General features: G+C 38.7%; 1 protein-coding gene across 1 annotated transcript in view; it reads right to left on the bottom strand.

The window, feature by feature from the left end:
- The window catches only part of ABCC9 (ATP binding cassette subfamily C member 9), an 80,594-nt gene that overhangs the window by 14,808 nt on the left and 46,544 nt on the right, over positions 1–19,242 (bottom strand). The window contains exons 18-30 of the mRNA XM_026066892.1: positions 18,277–18,315; positions 16,572–16,673; positions 15,127–15,211; positions 13,699–13,779; positions 12,685–12,822; positions 12,048–12,173; positions 11,424–11,520; positions 9,260–9,489; positions 8,153–8,301; positions 7,277–7,346; positions 6,293–6,450; positions 3,054–3,146; positions 22–124 (exon numbers count right to left, since the gene is read on the bottom strand). Coding sequence (XP_025922677.1) covers positions 22–124; positions 3,054–3,146; positions 6,293–6,450; positions 7,277–7,346; positions 8,153–8,301; positions 9,260–9,489; positions 11,424–11,520; positions 12,048–12,173; positions 12,685–12,822; positions 13,699–13,779; positions 15,127–15,211; positions 16,572–16,673; positions 18,277–18,315 — 1,471 coding nt within the window. The remainder of the gene's footprint in view (positions 1–21; positions 125–3,053; positions 3,147–6,292; positions 6,451–7,276; positions 7,347–8,152; positions 8,302–9,259; positions 9,490–11,423; positions 11,521–12,047; positions 12,174–12,684; positions 12,823–13,698; positions 13,780–15,126; positions 15,212–16,571; positions 16,674–18,276; positions 18,316–19,242) is intronic.

Here is a 19,242-nt window from a genome sequence, read left to right as displayed (position 1 = left end):
TCAGGACTAAACTGAACGTACCGTCCTGACCTCCAGCCATCTGTTGGCAGCTGACAGAAATAAGTAGGCAATGTTGTTCGTGTCCGTTAGTTCCAGCATACGTTGTTTAAATCTGGCTTCGTGCCTGCCAAAAGCAAAGTTGTTATATTACAACACATATACACACTCATACACAAAAGCATGAAGCATTAAACTCTTCTCTCCCTCCCCTCCCTGCAAGCCAAAAATTGTTGCATTTGTGCCGCTGCCAAACTTTGGGGTAAAAACTCTTCCCTCAGGATCCACGTGTGCAGCTAGTGCTTTCTCTGACCTGGCAAAGTTACACTTACAGTGAGGAGGAATTTCTTCTATAAGCAATTATGTTTGACTAGATTTTGCATCAGAGCATGTGTCCTAAAAGAGACTGGGATGCCAGGGGAGTAAGGGCCTGCTTTACGTTGCAGCGCATATCCGCATTTATAGTTGTAAAYTGAGATTGCCACTGCCCTCCAGCCCTCTCACAAGTGGGTGGTGCCTGCCTCCTCTCTTCATTACAAGCCAGCAGCAAATTCTTATGCTCCGAAGGAAGAGTGGAGCAGAGGTCTCACCTGTCGCTTTAAAATCTGATCATACCTAAATTACACCCAAATTACAGAAATGAGTGGTCATTTTGTAGCTCCCTCAGCTGCTCCTTGTTTCTCTCTCCCCCATAATGCTGGTAGTGTTTACMAACCAGTAAAAGAGTGCCTTAGACTTTGGGGAGTAAAACCTCTCTTGGCATAAGTGCATTAAATTCATGGGGCCTTACAGTACTTTAGGCTCTAACTGGCAGTCAGATGGAAGACATTTTGTTGTTTCACATTCCACTGTCAATTCTATCACTTAAAAAAAATAGCCAAACTTCATTCAACAGCTTATCATCTGTTCTATCATGGCAAGCTCTTCTACTTCAAAGTCTCAGGGCTCTGCTGTGAGGCATCTGTAACCCTTGTTCTGCTAAAACCCTTGGGGGTTTTTGCCTTTTCATGCTGATACATTATTTCCTTGGTTATATTTTGTGCAGCCTGTAACCGTGASAAGTAACCCCCCCAGAACAACAACTTGTAACAGTAATGACGTGGGGAGGAGCAAAAATTCAGTGACTATTGTGCTCACGTCCGTCCTTCTGGCAACAAAACTCCTGTTTTCCTAATGGAAAATCTGACATGCTCAATCTGTATCTTTTCATCCACGTCCAGCTCATCCTCTGGACAGTCTTAGACCTTTATCCTGTCAGATGACAAACAGCAAAGGTCACTGAAATCACTTTCTGATCCAACTGTGCTACTTGTGGTAAGTTATGTGAGGAGCTGGTCTATTTTATCCTGGAACATGCTGAACTCAAACTGCGGAGAGTGACTAACAGGATTATTAACAAATATGACCTTGATGATAAAAAACTTCTGGAGACTTCAGATTTGGTTGGGGAAATGGAATGGCTTTGATTCTCACTGGTGGTGATTCTGGAAAACTCAAATGATTGGTTACGACACCTGTTCCTTTCCTAGGGCTGCCTTTTGCTCTCTGCTGTCCAAGCCCACATTGCTGTTTCGTGAGGAAAAGAAGAGTTGAATGACTTCCAAAGAATGCCAAGCTCCTTCATCTTTTTTAGAAGATAATGTGATGAAAGGCCACTCCGAACCTCTCAAGAAGCATATGTCAGCATCAGGCTTTAATTATGACTTGCTGTTTTAATATATCATTCTGATCAATAAAGCTTGTTAGAATATTTTGTGTTGACCATTGGCTCACATTGAGGTTGGAGGTTGGAAGGGACCTCTGGAGATCATCTAGTCCAACCCCCCTGCTCTAGCAGGGTCACCTACAGCACATTGCACAGGATCGCATCCAGGTGGGTTTTGAATATCTCCAGAGAAGGAGACTCCACAACCTCTCTGGGCAACCTGATGGAACTTCCTGTGTTTCAGTTTGTGCCCGTTGCTTCTTGTCCTCTTGCTGGGCACCACTGAAAAGAGTCTGGCTCCATCCTCTTGACACCCTCCCTTTAGATATTTGTATACATTGATAAGATCCCCTCTCAGTCTTCTCTTCTCCAGGCTAAACAGGCCCAGCTCATAAGAGAGATGCTCCAGTCCCCTAATCATCTTTGTAGCCCTATGCTGGACTCACTCCAGTAGTGCCATGTCTCTCTTGTACTGGGGAGCCCAGAACTGGACGCAGTACTCCAGATGTGGCCTCACCAGGGCTGAGGAGAGGGGGAGAATCACCTCCCTCGACCTGCTGGCAACACTCTTCCTGATGCACCCCAGCATACCATTGGCCTTCTTGGCCACAAGGGCACATTGCTGCCTCATGCTTAACTTGGTGTCCAACAGCACTCCCAGGTCCTTCTCTGCAGAGCTGCTTTCCAGCAGGTCAACCCCCAACCTGTACTGATGCATGGGGTTATTCCTCCCTAGGTGCAGGACCCTGCACTTGTCTTTGTTGAACTTCAGGAGGTTTTTCTCCGCCCACCTCTCCAGCCTGTCCAGGTCTCTCTGAATGGCAGCACAAAGACAAGGCTAGGTTTTAGAATATTAAGTTCAAGTCTCTGCTCTGCCGTTGCTGGAAATCCTCTCTAGTTTCTTTCTTACTTTTCAGATGGAGAATACAATAATGATGTTTCCCTGCCTAAGAGGAGGGCTAAATACAGAAATGATTCAGAGGCTCTTGGGTAGCACAGACTGTAGGACACAGTATAGGGGGTCCTGAAGCAGTGATGCCTGTGCCTCCCCTGCAAAGGAGAGCTCTACTGTCAAAATAAGGCATGGTTAAACTAAACATCTTCAAAGTTTAAATTCAGCAGAAAACCAATACAGAAAAATTAGCATGTTATTGAAAGTCTGCCCTGAACATATGCTCTGAAGTGTTTAAAGGTGCGGCAAGGCAACAATAAAACAAATACTGCTTCCCTTTTATGAGATGGCTTAATTAAAGCTCGCCAAATCAAATAATTTGCCCTCAGAAATGCTCCAAGCAAGCTGCATGGGCCAGAACAGAAGCCAAGCCTCTCTCTTATCACTTGTTTTACAGACCTGAATGCTCTAATGGTAGTCAGTCCTTCTGCTGTTTCCGAGAAATGACAGAGTAAAGGTAGTTGGGTGCTATCGTCAAGTTCCTGGAGGTCTCTGGAAGTAAGAGAAACAAAAGGCAGCCATTACAGTGTGAACATCTCTATCTGTAGATATTTTACAGCATAACAGATAACAATAAACATTTTATTGCACATGGTCTTTTCAGGATCATACAGAATATTATTTCTATATCAAAAAGAAACTGACATGGAAGTCTCACATTTCTCTTTTGATATTAAAGTCTTCTGAATTAGGGAAAAATCTCATCTCCAAGCCACCTCTACAGTTCTGGGTTTTGGTCACAGCTAAGCATAGAAGGGGCCTCTTCTACAGCCCCAGCTTTGAGTTATTTTAAGGGATGTCTACAAAATACCTTCAGAGGGTGAGCCTGGGGGAAAAAATTAATAAAGGTAGTGAATATTAAAAATAATCTGTACTGGACAAAGATACTGGTTCTGTGGTATATTACGGCTTTCTTCATGACCAACCACCAATTAACCTGTCACTTTTCCAAATGTAATCATTTCTACCCCTCTTTTCCTCTTTGTCTCAGCATGATAATGACATTATCTTCTCTATTCTGGCTAAAATCCTGCTGTGAATTTTAGCCAGATCCTACCACCTAACCACCTTTTACTCTCAAATAGTCTAATTTATTAATATAATTAACTGAAACTCAGAACAGTTGATTTTAAAGTCTATAGCATGAAGTTTGTGGCTCCTGCATCAGGTATAAATTAGAGCTTGTGTATCTGCAAGCTTGTCTGTTTTATTGCAGCTATATCAGCTGGCCTAACAAAGACTTTGCCTTTCCATATAAACCTTGCCTCATTTTGAATATCTGTAAGTGTTACAACATCCTGAACATAAAATATAACAGAGTATAGCAGATCTTCTATTTGTAGCATTAATATTACCACATTAGTTGAAATAGAGATAGCTCTGATATAGAAATAAAGAACATGGGTAAGAAATTTCCTCAGTTATTCACTGATAGTATTTTCAAGTCCTGCATGGAGGAATGATGTATAAACCTAAAAGTTCCAATCTGCTGAAATAAAAATGTTTTCCAAACCACAGAGACACATACATCTTTCTTTCATACTGAGAACACTCTGTCACACTCTGTCATTGGCATAGCAGCCATCTGTGTAAATATGAACAGAAGAAAGGCCAAAGCATTAGATATTTAAACTCTTAATTAAAATCCTACTATACTGGCATATGATATTAGATAGCTCAGGAAAAATAACTGCTCCATGATGCTGAATGTTACATATACAGAAGTGAATTTGCTGCTTGTATTTTGATGATAAATACACTCTATTTCAAACTTATGATGGAAAACACACAGCAGTTTTTGAAAGCTGTAATGGAAAATATGACAAGAAGTCAAAGTGCTGCAAGAAATACTGTAAATATTTGCATTTCTAAAAATTAGTGAAGCTCATATGCCTTGATAGTAGTACTACATGCAAGCATGTTGTAAATACTGGCTCAGTCTATTTCTTCATTATACATTTCACAAGAATAACTTTTCTAGAAATAACTGTTGCATTCATCCTTCATTTCTATTGTAAAGCAAAAAAACCACAACTCAACCCTGGGTGCCTCACAAATGATTAAAGGTAATTTAAATAGATTTTTAAAAAGTACTTGCTGACACAGATTTTCCAAGAAAATTGTAATGGATTAAAATGAATGAGGTAATTATGGGCTTGCACAACATAAGCAACTGCAAGCCAGTGGATATGTCTGCATGTATGCTGATCTACAGGAGTGACCAACCTCTTGCTGGCTCACGCAGTATGGCTATCAGTGAGAAAAAAACAGGTTTGGAAATGGATGGAGGCTTTACTCCCACATATAAAATCACAGAGAGAAACCCTAGTGGTTCCCTGGGGTCTAATACATGAGATTTTGCTTATTCTTGTGTATTTTTAAGAAAGACTTTTAAACAGTGTACACTGCTATATGTAGCACGACCGGATGACACTTAGAAGACCATAATGGAATTAAGAATGAAAACCAGGTCTCCTGATTCTTTAGCCACCTCTAAGACCTGCTGTAGTGCCAGGTACAGCTTCAGTTTGGAAAACTGATGGGGAAAGGACAAGGTTTCTGGAAAATCTTGGAAAAATTAAGCAAATTGTTTCAAAATTAAACATTTCTGTTTTGCTAATTCTGATTTCAGAGTTTTCCTATGACTAAATCTTCATGGAAATTCTGAGGAAAGCTGCAGAACAGTAGGCTGCAGTGAAACTAAATTATTCACATGTTACTCCGTACCCTATTTGATCCATCAATTTAAGGGGGATAACTGACAGAAATCTTTCTTGGGCTATCTAGATAAGAGTATTGTCTATGAAGCCACCTGTACTGGAACACTCAGTTGAAAATCAGTGCATCTCTTGCGTGGATTCTACAAAACATTAGTTAATGCTTTATCATGTGCCGACTGCAATGATGGGACCTGAAGTGACAGTTGCAGATGATGATAGGTTATTTTGGTCTCCATGTACTTTCTGTCAGCAGGCACCTTGATGAGTATTTTTAAGTATCAGGAAGTGGAGTATAACTAGCCAGACATCTGGATGATTCAAAAAAAAAGAGGCATGACTGATAAAATTTACAAAAAAACCTTGAATGCCTTCCTAAAGATGCTTTACTAAATTACATATTGGATTTAGCACTGAAAGACATCATGCTAAGAAATTATGACACTGTTTTCCTTGAAAAAAAAGTAATCTTTACAATCAGCCAAATCATTTTGAATATGAAATGTTGCTGTACAGTGGAAATGACTCTCTGTGGATTTTTTCCCCATTATGATGAAGAAAAAGCTGTGATTGATGTTAATCCAGGAAGTTATTTTCCATTCTTGACTAACCCTCAGAAGGTCAAAGTTGAGCTTTGACCAGATCCTAGTTGGGTCAGTTGACTAACAAACTTCATGCTCACCAGTTTCTGGAACAAACAGTATACAAGAGCGATGCGGCTAGCATCACTTCCCACAATACCCCACTTATAGTTCAGGTCAGCTGACATCTTCCAACATATGGCTCAAACACATACCTCAGGATCGAAAGAAGGATACCATGGTCACTATGGCAAATTTTCCCTTTGACTAGCTTCAGCAACCTCACATTCCATCAAAATCCTTACATACAAATTTTTAAATACAGTTTTTTAATACATACTTGGAAGCAACTCTGAAGTATTTCTGGATAAAATAAAAAGCTATCCCGAGAGGCACAAGGGCAACAAGGAACCATGGAGTGGCATATGAGATCATTCCAATGGCTGACAGGCAGAGTAAGGTGGACCGGGTAAGTGACTCCAGGGTAGGAGGAATGTGCTAGACCAAAAAGAAGAAAATGTATAAGACAAAAATCACAGATAGAGTACCACTACATGCCTTTCCCTATAGAGAACCATAGGRAAAGTGGAACAATCATCACCATCCACTAATTGGCAACCCCTTTCTGTGCCTATTGGTCCACTACTGTAGTGTGCAGAGGTTAAAAATGAGTCATTAGGATTTTCTAGAGGTCAGTGTTTCAGAGATTATGGGGAAGTAGGAGCCATATCCATCTTGTTTAAATAACAGGCAAGAAAAAGATATTGTTCTTGATACACCAAATATTTACAGAAACAGCATGCTCTTTCTCAGAGCCTTACAATTTTCCTTCTGTGTTCCCACCATTCTTACAGGGTGGTTAAACCCTTCAGGATTATTGCTCATCCAAACATTTTGATTCACAGGCATAGCAGAAGCATCCCTTTCTCTCCTGAATGCTCTAAAGTTACATGTGCTACAGCCACGAGCGGTCATCTAATTATTTCATATGTACTCCCATATGGTAAAAGTTATTATGGTTTACCCTATTTATTCCTGATTTGAGTAAAAAATTTTGTGTTTTGCTAACACAAATCTTCCAACAAGAAGCAACTGGTCCCAGTCTGGAGGTGAAGAGCCAGCCATCTCCCACAATGTTTACTCATTGCTGAAAGAGTACGTTTATTTTCTATTTTGAATTTGTCTTTTTCTGTTATCATCCCCAGAACTGTTTTTTTTGCTATGCTTTTCTCTACTGAGCACTTTAATACATCATCTATTCAGTAGTTAGGTGACAACTTGCAGAGCCAAGATGTTCTAAAACAGAATATGTTGATATGTCTACCTGATCAATGATATTTGTATCAGCAGAGAAGCGATTTAGAATTAGCCCCAATGGAGTTGTATCGAAGAACCTGTTCAACAAAGTAAAAGCAAAAAGTTAACTGACAAGGCATTCCAGTTTTGTATAAAAAGCCTGGTCAGACAGAACACAGGCTTGTGTCCAGTCATTGCCTAAACCGAGCAGTAAACATGAATAACACACCAGATCATAATGTCTGCATTCTGATTATCCGAATGTTTCTCTCAACCTTTTTTTTCCCCTAACTTTTAAGCCTCCTCTTCCAAAAAGCTATCATCTTGTTCTTTACTCTCATCCATGCTCTGGCTCTCTCAAGGTTTAAGATCCATCCCAAAGGTCACATCCTGTCACTGGCTGCTATTCAACCTCCTGCATAGGACAGGGCACTGGGACTCAGTCGTTTCACGAAAGAACTGTGATAACTGTGCTCACTATGCAAGCATCCTTTAGGCCAACCCCCTGCCTGTGAGAAGCTGCAGTTAACGTGCATAGAATCTGGCTCCTGGCTGTCAGAAGCAGCCCGGTGTCCATGTTGTTCAACAGCATGCCCATTGCTCAGCCTGGAACTGGGTGCCCTTGAGCTAGGTCTGCACTCAAAACCTTCCTTGACACTCAAGCTTTGGGGGTTGCTAGCCATCCGACATTTACATTTCAGCCAGATAAAAAAAGGGGTCAGAATTTCACATGCTCCCACATGAAAATGTTTTTCCCTTGATCATTTTACTTTATTTTCACTTTTTGAGGACTTGAAGGAAAAAGGGCAAAGAAAAGAACTTTTCACAGGAATACCCTTCCAGTTACAAAGAGCACAGTTTCCAACCAAGTAGCTTTTCATGAGGAACATTATTTTTGCTGTACCTGATTGGCCCAAGGATAATCTTGTTGAGTAGATTATGGTGTAGGTTCTTGGCTGCTGTGAGGCCCATCCACTCCACAGTCAGAGATGTGATGAGGCAAAGGACAATCCCTGCTCCAGAAAGGATGCTGAACACAGCTACATGATAGGTCTAATAAAATGACAAATGCGACAATCCTAGAAATAAACACACTGTTTTTTTCCCTACTATGAAGACCCCAATCCACTGCTCTTCAAAATTAGTACCTGGCACTAATCAGCTGATATGTCAGAATGCATGTTCTACATAATTATGTTAATATAATCTTTGGGAAATAAAAGAACTATCCTGGAACTGCAATTCATCAAGTTCACATAATTAGAAGATCTGGCCCTGTTCAAGATCCCTCAAGCTACTGATGAGCATCCTTCAAGACTCTGAAGTGAAAGTACTTAGAACTATGAAGACAGACTGACTGGATAAATAGGTAAATATGCAAATTGTTAGCTGAGAAATTCAGACAACCAGAGTAGAACCTCTCAAGAATTTAGGCATTTGAGAGACACTGGAAAGTTCCACACCATTAAGTTCAAGCACCACAAAAACTCACAGAACAAATCCTAAACTAGCCTGGCAGGACTATAACAAATTTAAGCCTTCTGAAAGTTTACCAAGAGGATTCTGCTGAGATATTTGTATATTTGTCGAATCTACAGCAATAAGTAGATCCTATTTAAGTAGAACTTTTGGAGAATGTTTTTATCTGGCAGGACATTACTGGATACCCAGCACTTAGGAAAATGGGGTCATTCACTTAATTATTAAAAAACACAGATGGAAAAGTTTAGCACRAGTTTCCTGCCTTTGAAAATGTAAGTCAATCATTTTTCTAACCGGAAACATGTTTCTTTTCAGTTTTGTATGTTTGAAAAAGTTGATAAAATTTGAATTGCCTTATATTTTCTCTTAAACAGTTCACTCATTCTATATAATAATTGATCTGACTATATTTATCTGTCTTTCTAGTTTAACTGGTTTTAGATGTACAGCAAATAATTATTTGAGAACACTTTCTTTTTTTTTTTCTAGCAAAGCCCAAGATATGGCCCACCTTCTTTGTGCTCTTAACATCGTCAATGTTCCCAGGTTCATTTGCATTGTCCGTGGATGTCCACGTAGCCAGCCAATAATCTATGGCTACTATAACTGAATGTTTTAACAACTTTGAGAAAATCATCAGAAAGAGCAAGAAAAATCCTCCAGATGTTAGATATCTCCAGCAGGTTTTCCATGGCATCTTTGTCCTGAGTCTCAAGACAGTTGACATATTGTCCTCTTCATCTTCTTCCTCTTCTTCCTCTGTGACTCAGACATTTGATCAAATTAGTCTGGATTCAGTACTTCACAGGGAATTATTCCTGGTTTTATTGGATTTGGTTGACTTTTTTGTTTTGAATTGTACTTTTTAATGGCAAATTTCAATTTATCATTTAAAAATAGCAAACACTTCAGACATATTTTCCTAAGACTTTCCCCATGCTCTTTGAGCAACTCTGTAGACTGTCAATCTTTGACTAGATACAATTTTGTTAATAAAATATTTTTGTAAGTCAAGTCTTCAGTTTTGACTGCATTAATAGTAGATACTAGGCCTGGAAATTCCAAAACCTTTCCCAGCCTGTTCAGCTGCTTCTATTGCATAGTCAGCAGAGCACTTAGGGTTACATGGAAAGATATAGAATGCTATCCCAAGCTTTCCATCTGGAGGCTTGTCATCTGTTGCATAAGAGAATTTCATTTTGACTTTATTTATAAGTACTAAAATTTTATCTATATAAAGGAGCTCAGACATGGGATTAAGATTTCTTCCAGTCCTACCTTTGATTATATGATAATCATTTACATCATACTGAAATACAACATAGTGGCAGACTTCTGCTCTGGGCGATGTGTATTTCATATATGCCTACACATTACATTTTAAAGATTACATATTTCCAAGTAATAAGACTATAACATCTCACAGCCTTGCAGTACACACTTGGGGAAGGCAAATGTTGACCTGCTTTTACTAGACAGCCTTAAAGTGGCAGTACATGAAACACATTTCTGATTCTGAATATTAAAAATGAATTAGTATGTGATTTCCTGAAGTTGAAATTACACACATTTTGGGATGCAGAGACTTTGTGTACAATCCCAAAGTCACATAATAAGTATGGGTGACTAGAATGCAATGTAAGATTACTTTTCAGCCATGAAGTTACTGATATCTGTTTTATGATCCCAATGATGTCTGTATTTTGCAGGTGTTCTGTGGACTATATGGACTTGTCTCTTTTCCCTGCGTTTTCTGTCTTACCCCAGGAAGAAGATACTGGTTTCTAGTCTCTTGGATTAGGTTGTTGGCAAGACTTTCCTGCATAGACCAAAAGCAGGAGCTTGGGAATGACCTTGATTTAAACATCTCTAAGAATTCTACTGATAAGTGTGATGGTGACATACTAGGAGGTGTTCTGCTCAGCTCCACTAAAGAACCATGAAGCCACCGTGTCCATCTCAGGGGCTTTGCAGTCCAGCACTGCCTAYTGCACAGTGATGTGAAGGAATCTCTTCAAAAGGGAGCAATCCTAGCTCTGTTGACCCATGACTTAAGATGGCAATCCATCATGAATTTTGTCAGATGAGACACACGGCAGCATTAAACAGCCTGCAAAAAACCAGCATGCTTTCTATGGTCATTTCAACAATGCCAGAGAATCCCTGTGGTTATTGCTCCCTTAATGTTACAAGGAAGCATGCAGTTCATCTCTTCTCTTCCCTGGCACCATGCTACTGCTTGCCAGGACTGACTATTCCCTTTACGCCTAGTCTAGCATCCCAGAAATGTTCTTGATGGGTCTTGTTGCCAGCTGCCAATAAAACCCTCATCCAATTTGCTAACAACATTCTGCTAACAACTAGACAGAACTACCTCAATTTACATTAACCACATTTCTTGCAACTGTTTTACTTCTGTCTCACCCTTCAATACCTCCTGGCAGTACCAGTYAGTATAGAAGCTACTTGTTTTTGTACAACTTTACCCTTGCACAATGTATAGAGAACTCTGTGGAGAATCCATTAACCAAGTCATGTTCTAAACAAGTCAAAGTATTGGACTTTCCACTGTTACTACCAAAGTGTCAATATCTTCATACTTCATTGTGAAGAACCTCTACCTATGTATTATTCAAGTGTAAAGGCAATGATACAAGTTCATAGAGTAAATGAAGTGAAGAAATAAAACATACCTTCATCTTCATCTTCCAGTTGTGCTTTGGATTCTCTGGGGTACATTGCCCTTCTAAGAGTTTTTCTCTCCAGAGTAGTCTGGTCAGCTTCCATATCCTGTAATAAGAAAATCTTTCCATTAATTTGAGAGTTCAGCTGTCTGCCACTGTCATAGCACCAAAAGTAACCTCAAAGAGAGTTTATTTGGATCATTTAGTTCACTGAATGTGAAAGCACAGTATTTTAGTATTTATTGTTCAGAAAATCCTGCTTTGTCAACTTTCTTCCCTCTCTCCTTCCTCCATTCTTTCATTCCCTCTTTTCTAGAATGATAATAGGGTGCTCAGAAAATAGGGCTATGAGAGACTTAGGAAGCCACTTAGTTTGCCCCTTGCCACAGCAAAGGATCAGCTGTGCACAGCATCCCAAAAGGATGTTTGTCTAATGTGCTCTTAGACACCTCCTGTGATAGAATACCACACACTTCCTAGACAATCTATTCCAGTTCTCAAAGCTTACAGTCCACAAGTTTTTCCTTAAAGTTTAGTTTAAAACTTGCTTGCTGACATGTTTTGATTTTTTTAATTAATTGAAAAAATATTTCCTTCCAGAAAGCCCATCCTTGTCCAGATGTTCCTATTTACCTTTTCCAATTCTTGATCTTGGCGATTCATCAGAGTTTTCCAGTGTTCATAAAGCTCAATATCTTTGGTTTGGATATCCTTTAGTGTCCCTTCCCTAAGCACCATTCCATCCTTCATTGCAATGATCTAGGAGAGGAAGTATTCAGTAGGTCTACTCAATGACATATATACTGTAATCACTGACCTGGATGCTGCAAGACATGTCTCAGTATTGGTGAGATTATCATTATGCAAATTTCTGTGTTTATTGTATTCAACAATATTTTATCATTAATTTTTAAAGGTTGTTGACACAGCCTATACACTGAAACTTCTATAAGCTGTGCTTATCTGTACCCAAATATACTTGTAAAAAACATGGACAAGACATAATAGGTAATAGTCATACTTGCAATTAAGTCACAATTCTGCTGTAGCTTTCAATCAAAAAAATTATGCAAATAATGTGAGAGTAAAATCGTTCCTATTACTATAAAATACATACTGCATAAGGTTGCAGTTAGCCATATGACTCTCAAAATCAGGAAGGAGGAACTCTATTACAGTGAAAAACAGTGATTTCATCAAGTCTCATGGTGCTAGCTTCAACTAAATGTTCACCATTAGCAAATCTGCATCATGGTGTCTCCTCTCTTACCCAGTCAGCATGCGGTAGATATTGTAACTTATGTGTCACCAGAACAAGAGTCCTTTTGTCTTCTTGGAGAAACTTCAAAATTCCTTCCTGCATTAAGTGATCACTTAAGTGAATGTCCAGTGCAGAGAATGGGTCATCCTGGAATCAAAAAAAAAAAATTTCAAAACAGAGGGTTTTTTTTTATTTTTTCTTTCAAGAGTTTTTTAAAAATAGGAAACATCTGCCATTACTAATGTTTCAGCACTCTCTAATGACTAAGACCTAGTCAGAGGGCTAAACTATGAAACAGTGAGCTAGAATCCATTACTCTTTGATTCATAACAATAAATCAGTTCATTTTTCATGTCTAGATCTGTGCAGTGCTGGTGGCACAATGACAGTATGGGGTAAGCCTGATCGGGAAGACTAGATCTGAAGCTTCTCATCCAAACTGGAAAATGCTGGGATCTAAGCCAAGCTTGGGCCTAATCTTGATGAGAAATTGACACAGATGAGATGACACAGAGACAAGTGCTTATTAGTATCCTCCAAAGTAAGCTGCAGATGTGCTTGGTCTTTCACTTTGAGTGAGTATTGCTAGCAGTAAGACAGTACTCAGACTTCATTTCTTGGCTTCTCCGGAGGTCTCTCAGTAAGGATGTTAATATGCAAATATTCAGCAGTCAACTGCTGAATGCTCATTCTGTCTGTTCCCCAGAATTAGCTGCCTTATGATGCTTTTCTTTATCCAGAAATCCTGTTGATTTCAGTAGGACCGTGTTGATATTAGGTCATCACTGTGAGTGAGTGCAAGTTAAAGAATCTGTTGCACTCTTTCGTTGTTAATCTCTGTAAGAGATCCCTCCTTCATCAGTCTCTCAGTATGCTTTGGTACTGCCTCTGGTGGCTGTTTATTTCTTGTTTCTACAGTTTGGATTGGGAGTTGAATACAAGTCCCTGTAGAAAAGCTAAATATAAGGAATGACAGGTTTATTACTAACTTTCCATACTTCATATGAGAAAGAATAATCTTACCAAGAAGACAATGTTGGTGTTCTGATAGAGTGCTCGAGCTACGCAGATTCTCTGTCGTTGGCCGCCACTTAAATTAATCCCCTAATGAATATAATGGATCAGAAATATGCATATTCGAATAAACATTATGATAGGACACGAGAAATTTGGTATTTTGTGATCACAATTTGATAAAAAAGTGTAATCCTCATGTAATATCCCAAGAAAAAATGATTATTCAGAAACTAATCATTAATTATAAAGATTTTCTCTAAGCACAATAGACTTCTTAGATTGAAAAAAGCAACCAATACTAACATCAAATTAAGCAAGCAAAATATGGGAGACTGTGATCGAAAAAAATTTTTTTGAGATACAACAGAACAGGGAAAAAAACTTTTAAAAATGTTTTTTAAACATTAACAAAATAAAAACTAAGATGTAACTATTAAAAAGGAGCATATTAATAAAATTGTTTTCCCCTTTCCAAGAGCTTCTCAGCCATTAAGCTGACATTTTCACTTCTGGCATGTCTGTGCTGCAGTCTGAGGATGGATTACTGCTCAAGTGCACATCCCTGAAGTGTTAATAAGCCAGCTAGCTTGTGTACTGAGATCTGTGCTGTGGCTGTACAATTCTCAGCCTTGTCCAGCAGTCCAAGTATTTACTCAAGGATGTTCCAATTAAGCTTTATTCTGCCACATATGCATTATTGAGATGCCAAAGTTAGCTTTTTTAAACTAACTCATTCACATATTCAGATTGCAATGGAGATGTACTTGACAAGAGCTTGGGAATAAAACTCTGCTTGTTTGACATCAGTGCCAAGTAACCCTATTTTCCTGTAGGACACAACATACAGTACAAATTTATTGTGTTCTCACTTATAGCAACACCACTTTGCCATATAAACATACTGTAAAAGGGCTGTTTCCACTCACTTTAAAGCCAACTTATCTGGTTATCTACTGCCACTGGTGTAAGTTTATCCCACGGTGAACAACAAACTCACCGACATAACTGCAGGTATGAATCTTCTGCAATTTTCTGATGAAATCTGTACAATACTAATCCCTTGAGTATCTACGGTTTTTTACATGATATATCATAAAATCCAATATAGTAATTCTATGGCATTTGAAGAAATAGTATGTGCTTGGGGGAAAAGTCTGATTTCTGAAAAAAAAAAGAATTATTTAGATTTACCCCTGTCCTGAGCTCTGCAGATTAGAGATCACATGCTAATATTGTCTAGTGTCATAATACCTTGCTCAATGTCATGACTACCCGGAATGCTGTAGCAGTTAATATAGAGTAACTGCAGTAAGCCCTGGTGAATTACTAGTTATTTATGAGCCTGGGACCCCAATACAGTCTAGATGAGTGATGTCAGAGAGAGTCTTATTGATACATAGGCTAAGCAGACATAAAAGCCTTCACATTATTTACCCTTTCTCCAATTTCTGTCTGATCACCGAATGGTAGTAAGTCAATGTCAGGCTGCAGAGAGCATGCATCTGTAACAGCTTTGTACCTGTAAAAACAATATGGCCATCGCAATTATTTAACCAACCACTTTCTTTGCTAGCACAAAAATCTCCAGCTCAAATTCACTGCTAAGTTATTGTGACTCTATGATGGCTGGAAAATTGCAAAAATAAGTGGGGCAAGCATCATAAAAAATGACAACTTTATTAGACATCATTATTGATAAGTCTACTTTTTAAAGATTTGATGACTTAAATTACTGAGTACATACCTCCCTGCCATGGAACTATTTTGCTGGACTCTGGAGTATTTAAAGCCATTTTTCAATAAGTTTTTATTCTTCCCCTTTTAAGTGCCTCTTCATTTACTTCAGTGTGATATTACAGGACAAAAGGTTCTTACAGTACTTCTGATGCTGCCAGAATCAGGAAACCATTTGTAGGAACTCAAAATCTCTTAGGAGATTTCTAACTCTGTGGGGTATCTTGGATGATATGCTAACAAGCAGCTGGGATCAGACTATTTTAGTGGTGTAATTCAGCCTTTCCCCTTTGATATGAGTGAAGTTAGACTGATTTGCACTAGGTAAGAATCTGGCCCCTGAAATTTTATGGGTTTATCTGGACTGTGAGATATTCACTCATTGCTAATTTTTATTGAGAAGGAATGCAGTCATGCATCTTAGCAAAGCACACACTAAGAGGAATAGGATTTTTCATGACTTAAAGTGAGTGTTGCTTTTGAAAGCTTCAGTAATTTGTTTTCCTTAAATCAAGTCACTTTTTCCATTGCATTTCTTAGCTGACCGTTTAGAAGGACATAAGTGCTTAAGAAGGACAAATGCAGGATAGGTAAAATAGAAGCTGTACACCTCAGCTTTCACACTCCCTTCTCCTGTATTTTCCAAGGAAGAATTAAGGTTATTTCCTTGCGGTAAGCACACTTGAGGCACCCCATCTTAACATGTGAAGTGTTTCTGTAAAGTAGCTGCTCCAGTACCTTGATCACAGCAGTATTAGGACATAAACTCAGCGGAAACATGCCTAGTATCTCTGCTTCCAGAGTCCTCTGGCAACCTCAGGTTCCATTAAACAAAATAAAAAAGGTCATTAGTCTCCAAGGATGAGATTTGTCTCACCTAACTTTAGCTGCTTGAAAAATATACATATGGCTTCCTCTCACGGAGAGAGAGAGAGCCACTGCCAGTGTGTGATTCCTCACACATGTTCTAGACACACATCCCGGTTAGAGAGGAAGCCCTGAAAGAGCAGTTTAAAGCAGCAATTTGCCTTTGAAATGGCTGAAGTCAGGTGAGCTAAATTCACCCCAGGGGTAACACGTGCACTGATATTTTTCTGAGTCTGCAAACTTCCCTTTTTTGCCACTGCAAGTGGGTTGATAATTACCTCTGCTTGTTAAATGGGCTCCCAAAGATAATGTTTTCCTCCACTGTTGCATTCAATAGCCATGGCTTCTGAGCCGCGTAAGCCACTGAGTACCTGTTTCTACTAGAGATGGACAGATAAAAAGCATTAGTAAAAAGCAAAGCACCCTTGTGAAATGTCTGAGAATCGGGGGTAACAATTAGTGTTCATAAAAAAATACAGAGAAACACATAGACAAAGCAACTGTTACAAAAGTGGAGGGAAGAGCTTTAAATGAGATCTTTTGTTAGAACAGCACCCACTCTCTCCCCTAATGGCAAAATCTATATTCTAGGTTGTCCTACTATAAATTTCTGGTACCTACCTCAATTTAGTAACTACAATTTCAATGCGAAAGTGAATTATAAATAGTCAAAATGATGAGATTTTCAGACAAGTTATTTGGTAATTTTTTCTCTAACATCAAAACAGGTAGTGAAAAGGCATTGTTCAAATGTCATCAGCACATTTAATTCACTGCTTTCTGAAATGTCACATTATTTTACATGGCTGTTCACCTGAAATACTTTTTCTCAGCAGATGCCTTTTTATTTTAACTCTATTAGATCCTCAGTGGACTGACATGATATTGAAAAAGAGGGCAGTTTGATACAAATTTGGAAGGAATCATTGCACCCTCCCAAATAATTATTAGATATAATTTTAAATGTCTAATAATTTTTAAAAGCAATTTAAATATGTCTAAATACCTAATAAAATATGTACAATAGGGGCATGAATGTTTTTTTCTTCTGGCTGATTTGCCTATGTACTGTGGCAAAGAAGATCATACAGTTTCAGACATTTTTATGAGATGCCTGAGATGTGTAAGGAAACTAGTGTGAACTGGCAATGGCTTGTTAATCTGAATGCTCATGCTCCTTCTCAGTCTGTTTATATTGCTTCAGACCAAACTTTTGGTATGGTTTTGATTGTAAGTATCTAGAGTTTGCTACTGAGAGAGAGGGCGCTAGGGTATGAGAAATAGCTGGTTAGAAGCAGTCAGTAGCATCCCAAAAATTTTTAGGAGTTTTAGCAGTTCGATATATGCTAGCATGGAAACATGTCCTCAGGATTATCAGGTATCAAATAATGATGTGGCTCCCAACCACAGCTATGTGTGCCACTACTTGTTTGCCATTTATGAAATGTTTTTAGTCTAGTTTGCCCTTCTTTTAAACCTGCAGGCCCTTTCACTGAAGTCAGGGCTGGAATCACTAACTGACTTCAGCTGGAGCACATCTGGCTCCCTTCGCACATTGTCCACCTTGCTCTGTTGCACAGCTGGGAAGCTGGAACAGCACAAAACCCAGCGCCGATCAGAAAACATGCAAACAAATGGGAGGGCACAGGTAATGATGTCTTATCGATAGAGGCCCTGTCTTGCAGGATAGGGAGCACACTAAACTCCCAGGGGTGTCAAATGGGAGCTGGGAGCACTTAACATCTTTCAGACAAGACTTAGGCCTTCTAAGATGTTAGACTTTAAACTGAGGTAGTGGTACAATGGCTAGAAAAGATTGGGATCCACTGGATTTAATAAAATTTGTCAGTTAATCCTATAGTAAATGATTATCAACATGGTAAGAAAACACAGAAATGGCTGAAAGGTATGAAGATGAAGGTTCAAGGAGATTCTGAAGAAACAAATGAGTGTATTCAAATACACTAAAAACAGAAATAATACCTTCTGGGTGCTTCAAAAGAAGGTTCAGTTTCATTTACACTGTAAGTTATGGTAAATGACATTTAGTAAGCTGGAAATATAGAGAATAACATTTTGTGCAAGTTTTATATTTAGGAAAACTGGAGTTAATACATAATTTTAAGAACTCAACATCAGTTAGGGTTTTTTGTTCTTAATGGGAAAATAAAGTCTAGTTAGCAGCACATAACATTTCTAATTTTAACAGTTTCATATCTATAGTGTGTAGCTGTTGAACAGGCAAATTGACAGAGATGCTGGAAAATGTCTTTAAAATGAAAAGTATAGTCTAATATCTATTTTAAAATTTTGAATTAGTAATATAGCCTGGGTATATAAAAGGCTCTCCATACTGTCAGCTTCTCCATACTGTTTCACCGATGACCTGCAAAAGTCGACAGCTATTCTAATTTCAAATTTCTCTTGGAGCAATAACGAGCTTCACAGATATGTTTTTGTAAGGTGCAGATAACACAGTTTTACTTGTGAATCAGAACAGGTTTTGAACACAGGTCTGCAGCAGTAAAATGAGTCTGCATCAAGATAGGCATGACACTACAACGCCTAGGCTTTTCCAGTCAGTCCTCACTTCTTAAAGAACGTATTCATGAAATACATTTTCAAGAGCACGCAATGGCAGCAATGACATGAATGGTTTTGCAGCTTTCCCTTGTTATCAACTGACTTGCTAACAGTGTTGAGGGCATGGAATGCTAGTCACAGGAGGTCTGGAATAGTGATGATGTCCATTGCCAGGAATGATGACACATCACTGCAAACTGCAAAACCTAAAAGAGTAAGCTTATGCCAGGTAAATGGAAACAGACATTAGAAAGGTCTAAAAAATGATATTAATAATTTGTTATTTGACTAACTTCAAAAAAAMCCCCAACAAATCCTCCTCTCCCAAGCCTATGAATCTTCCAGATGAAATATTTTACTGCTGAG

Source organism: Apteryx rowi, unplaced genomic scaffold, assembly GCF_003343035.1.
Source record: "Apteryx rowi isolate R43461 unplaced genomic scaffold, aptRow1 scaffold_25, whole genome shotgun sequence".
Lineage (NCBI taxonomy): Eukaryota > Metazoa > Chordata > Aves > Apterygiformes > Apterygidae > Apteryx > Apteryx rowi.
Note: the sequence above shows the minus strand (reverse complement) of the source record. Positions and strands in the feature narration are given on the sequence as shown.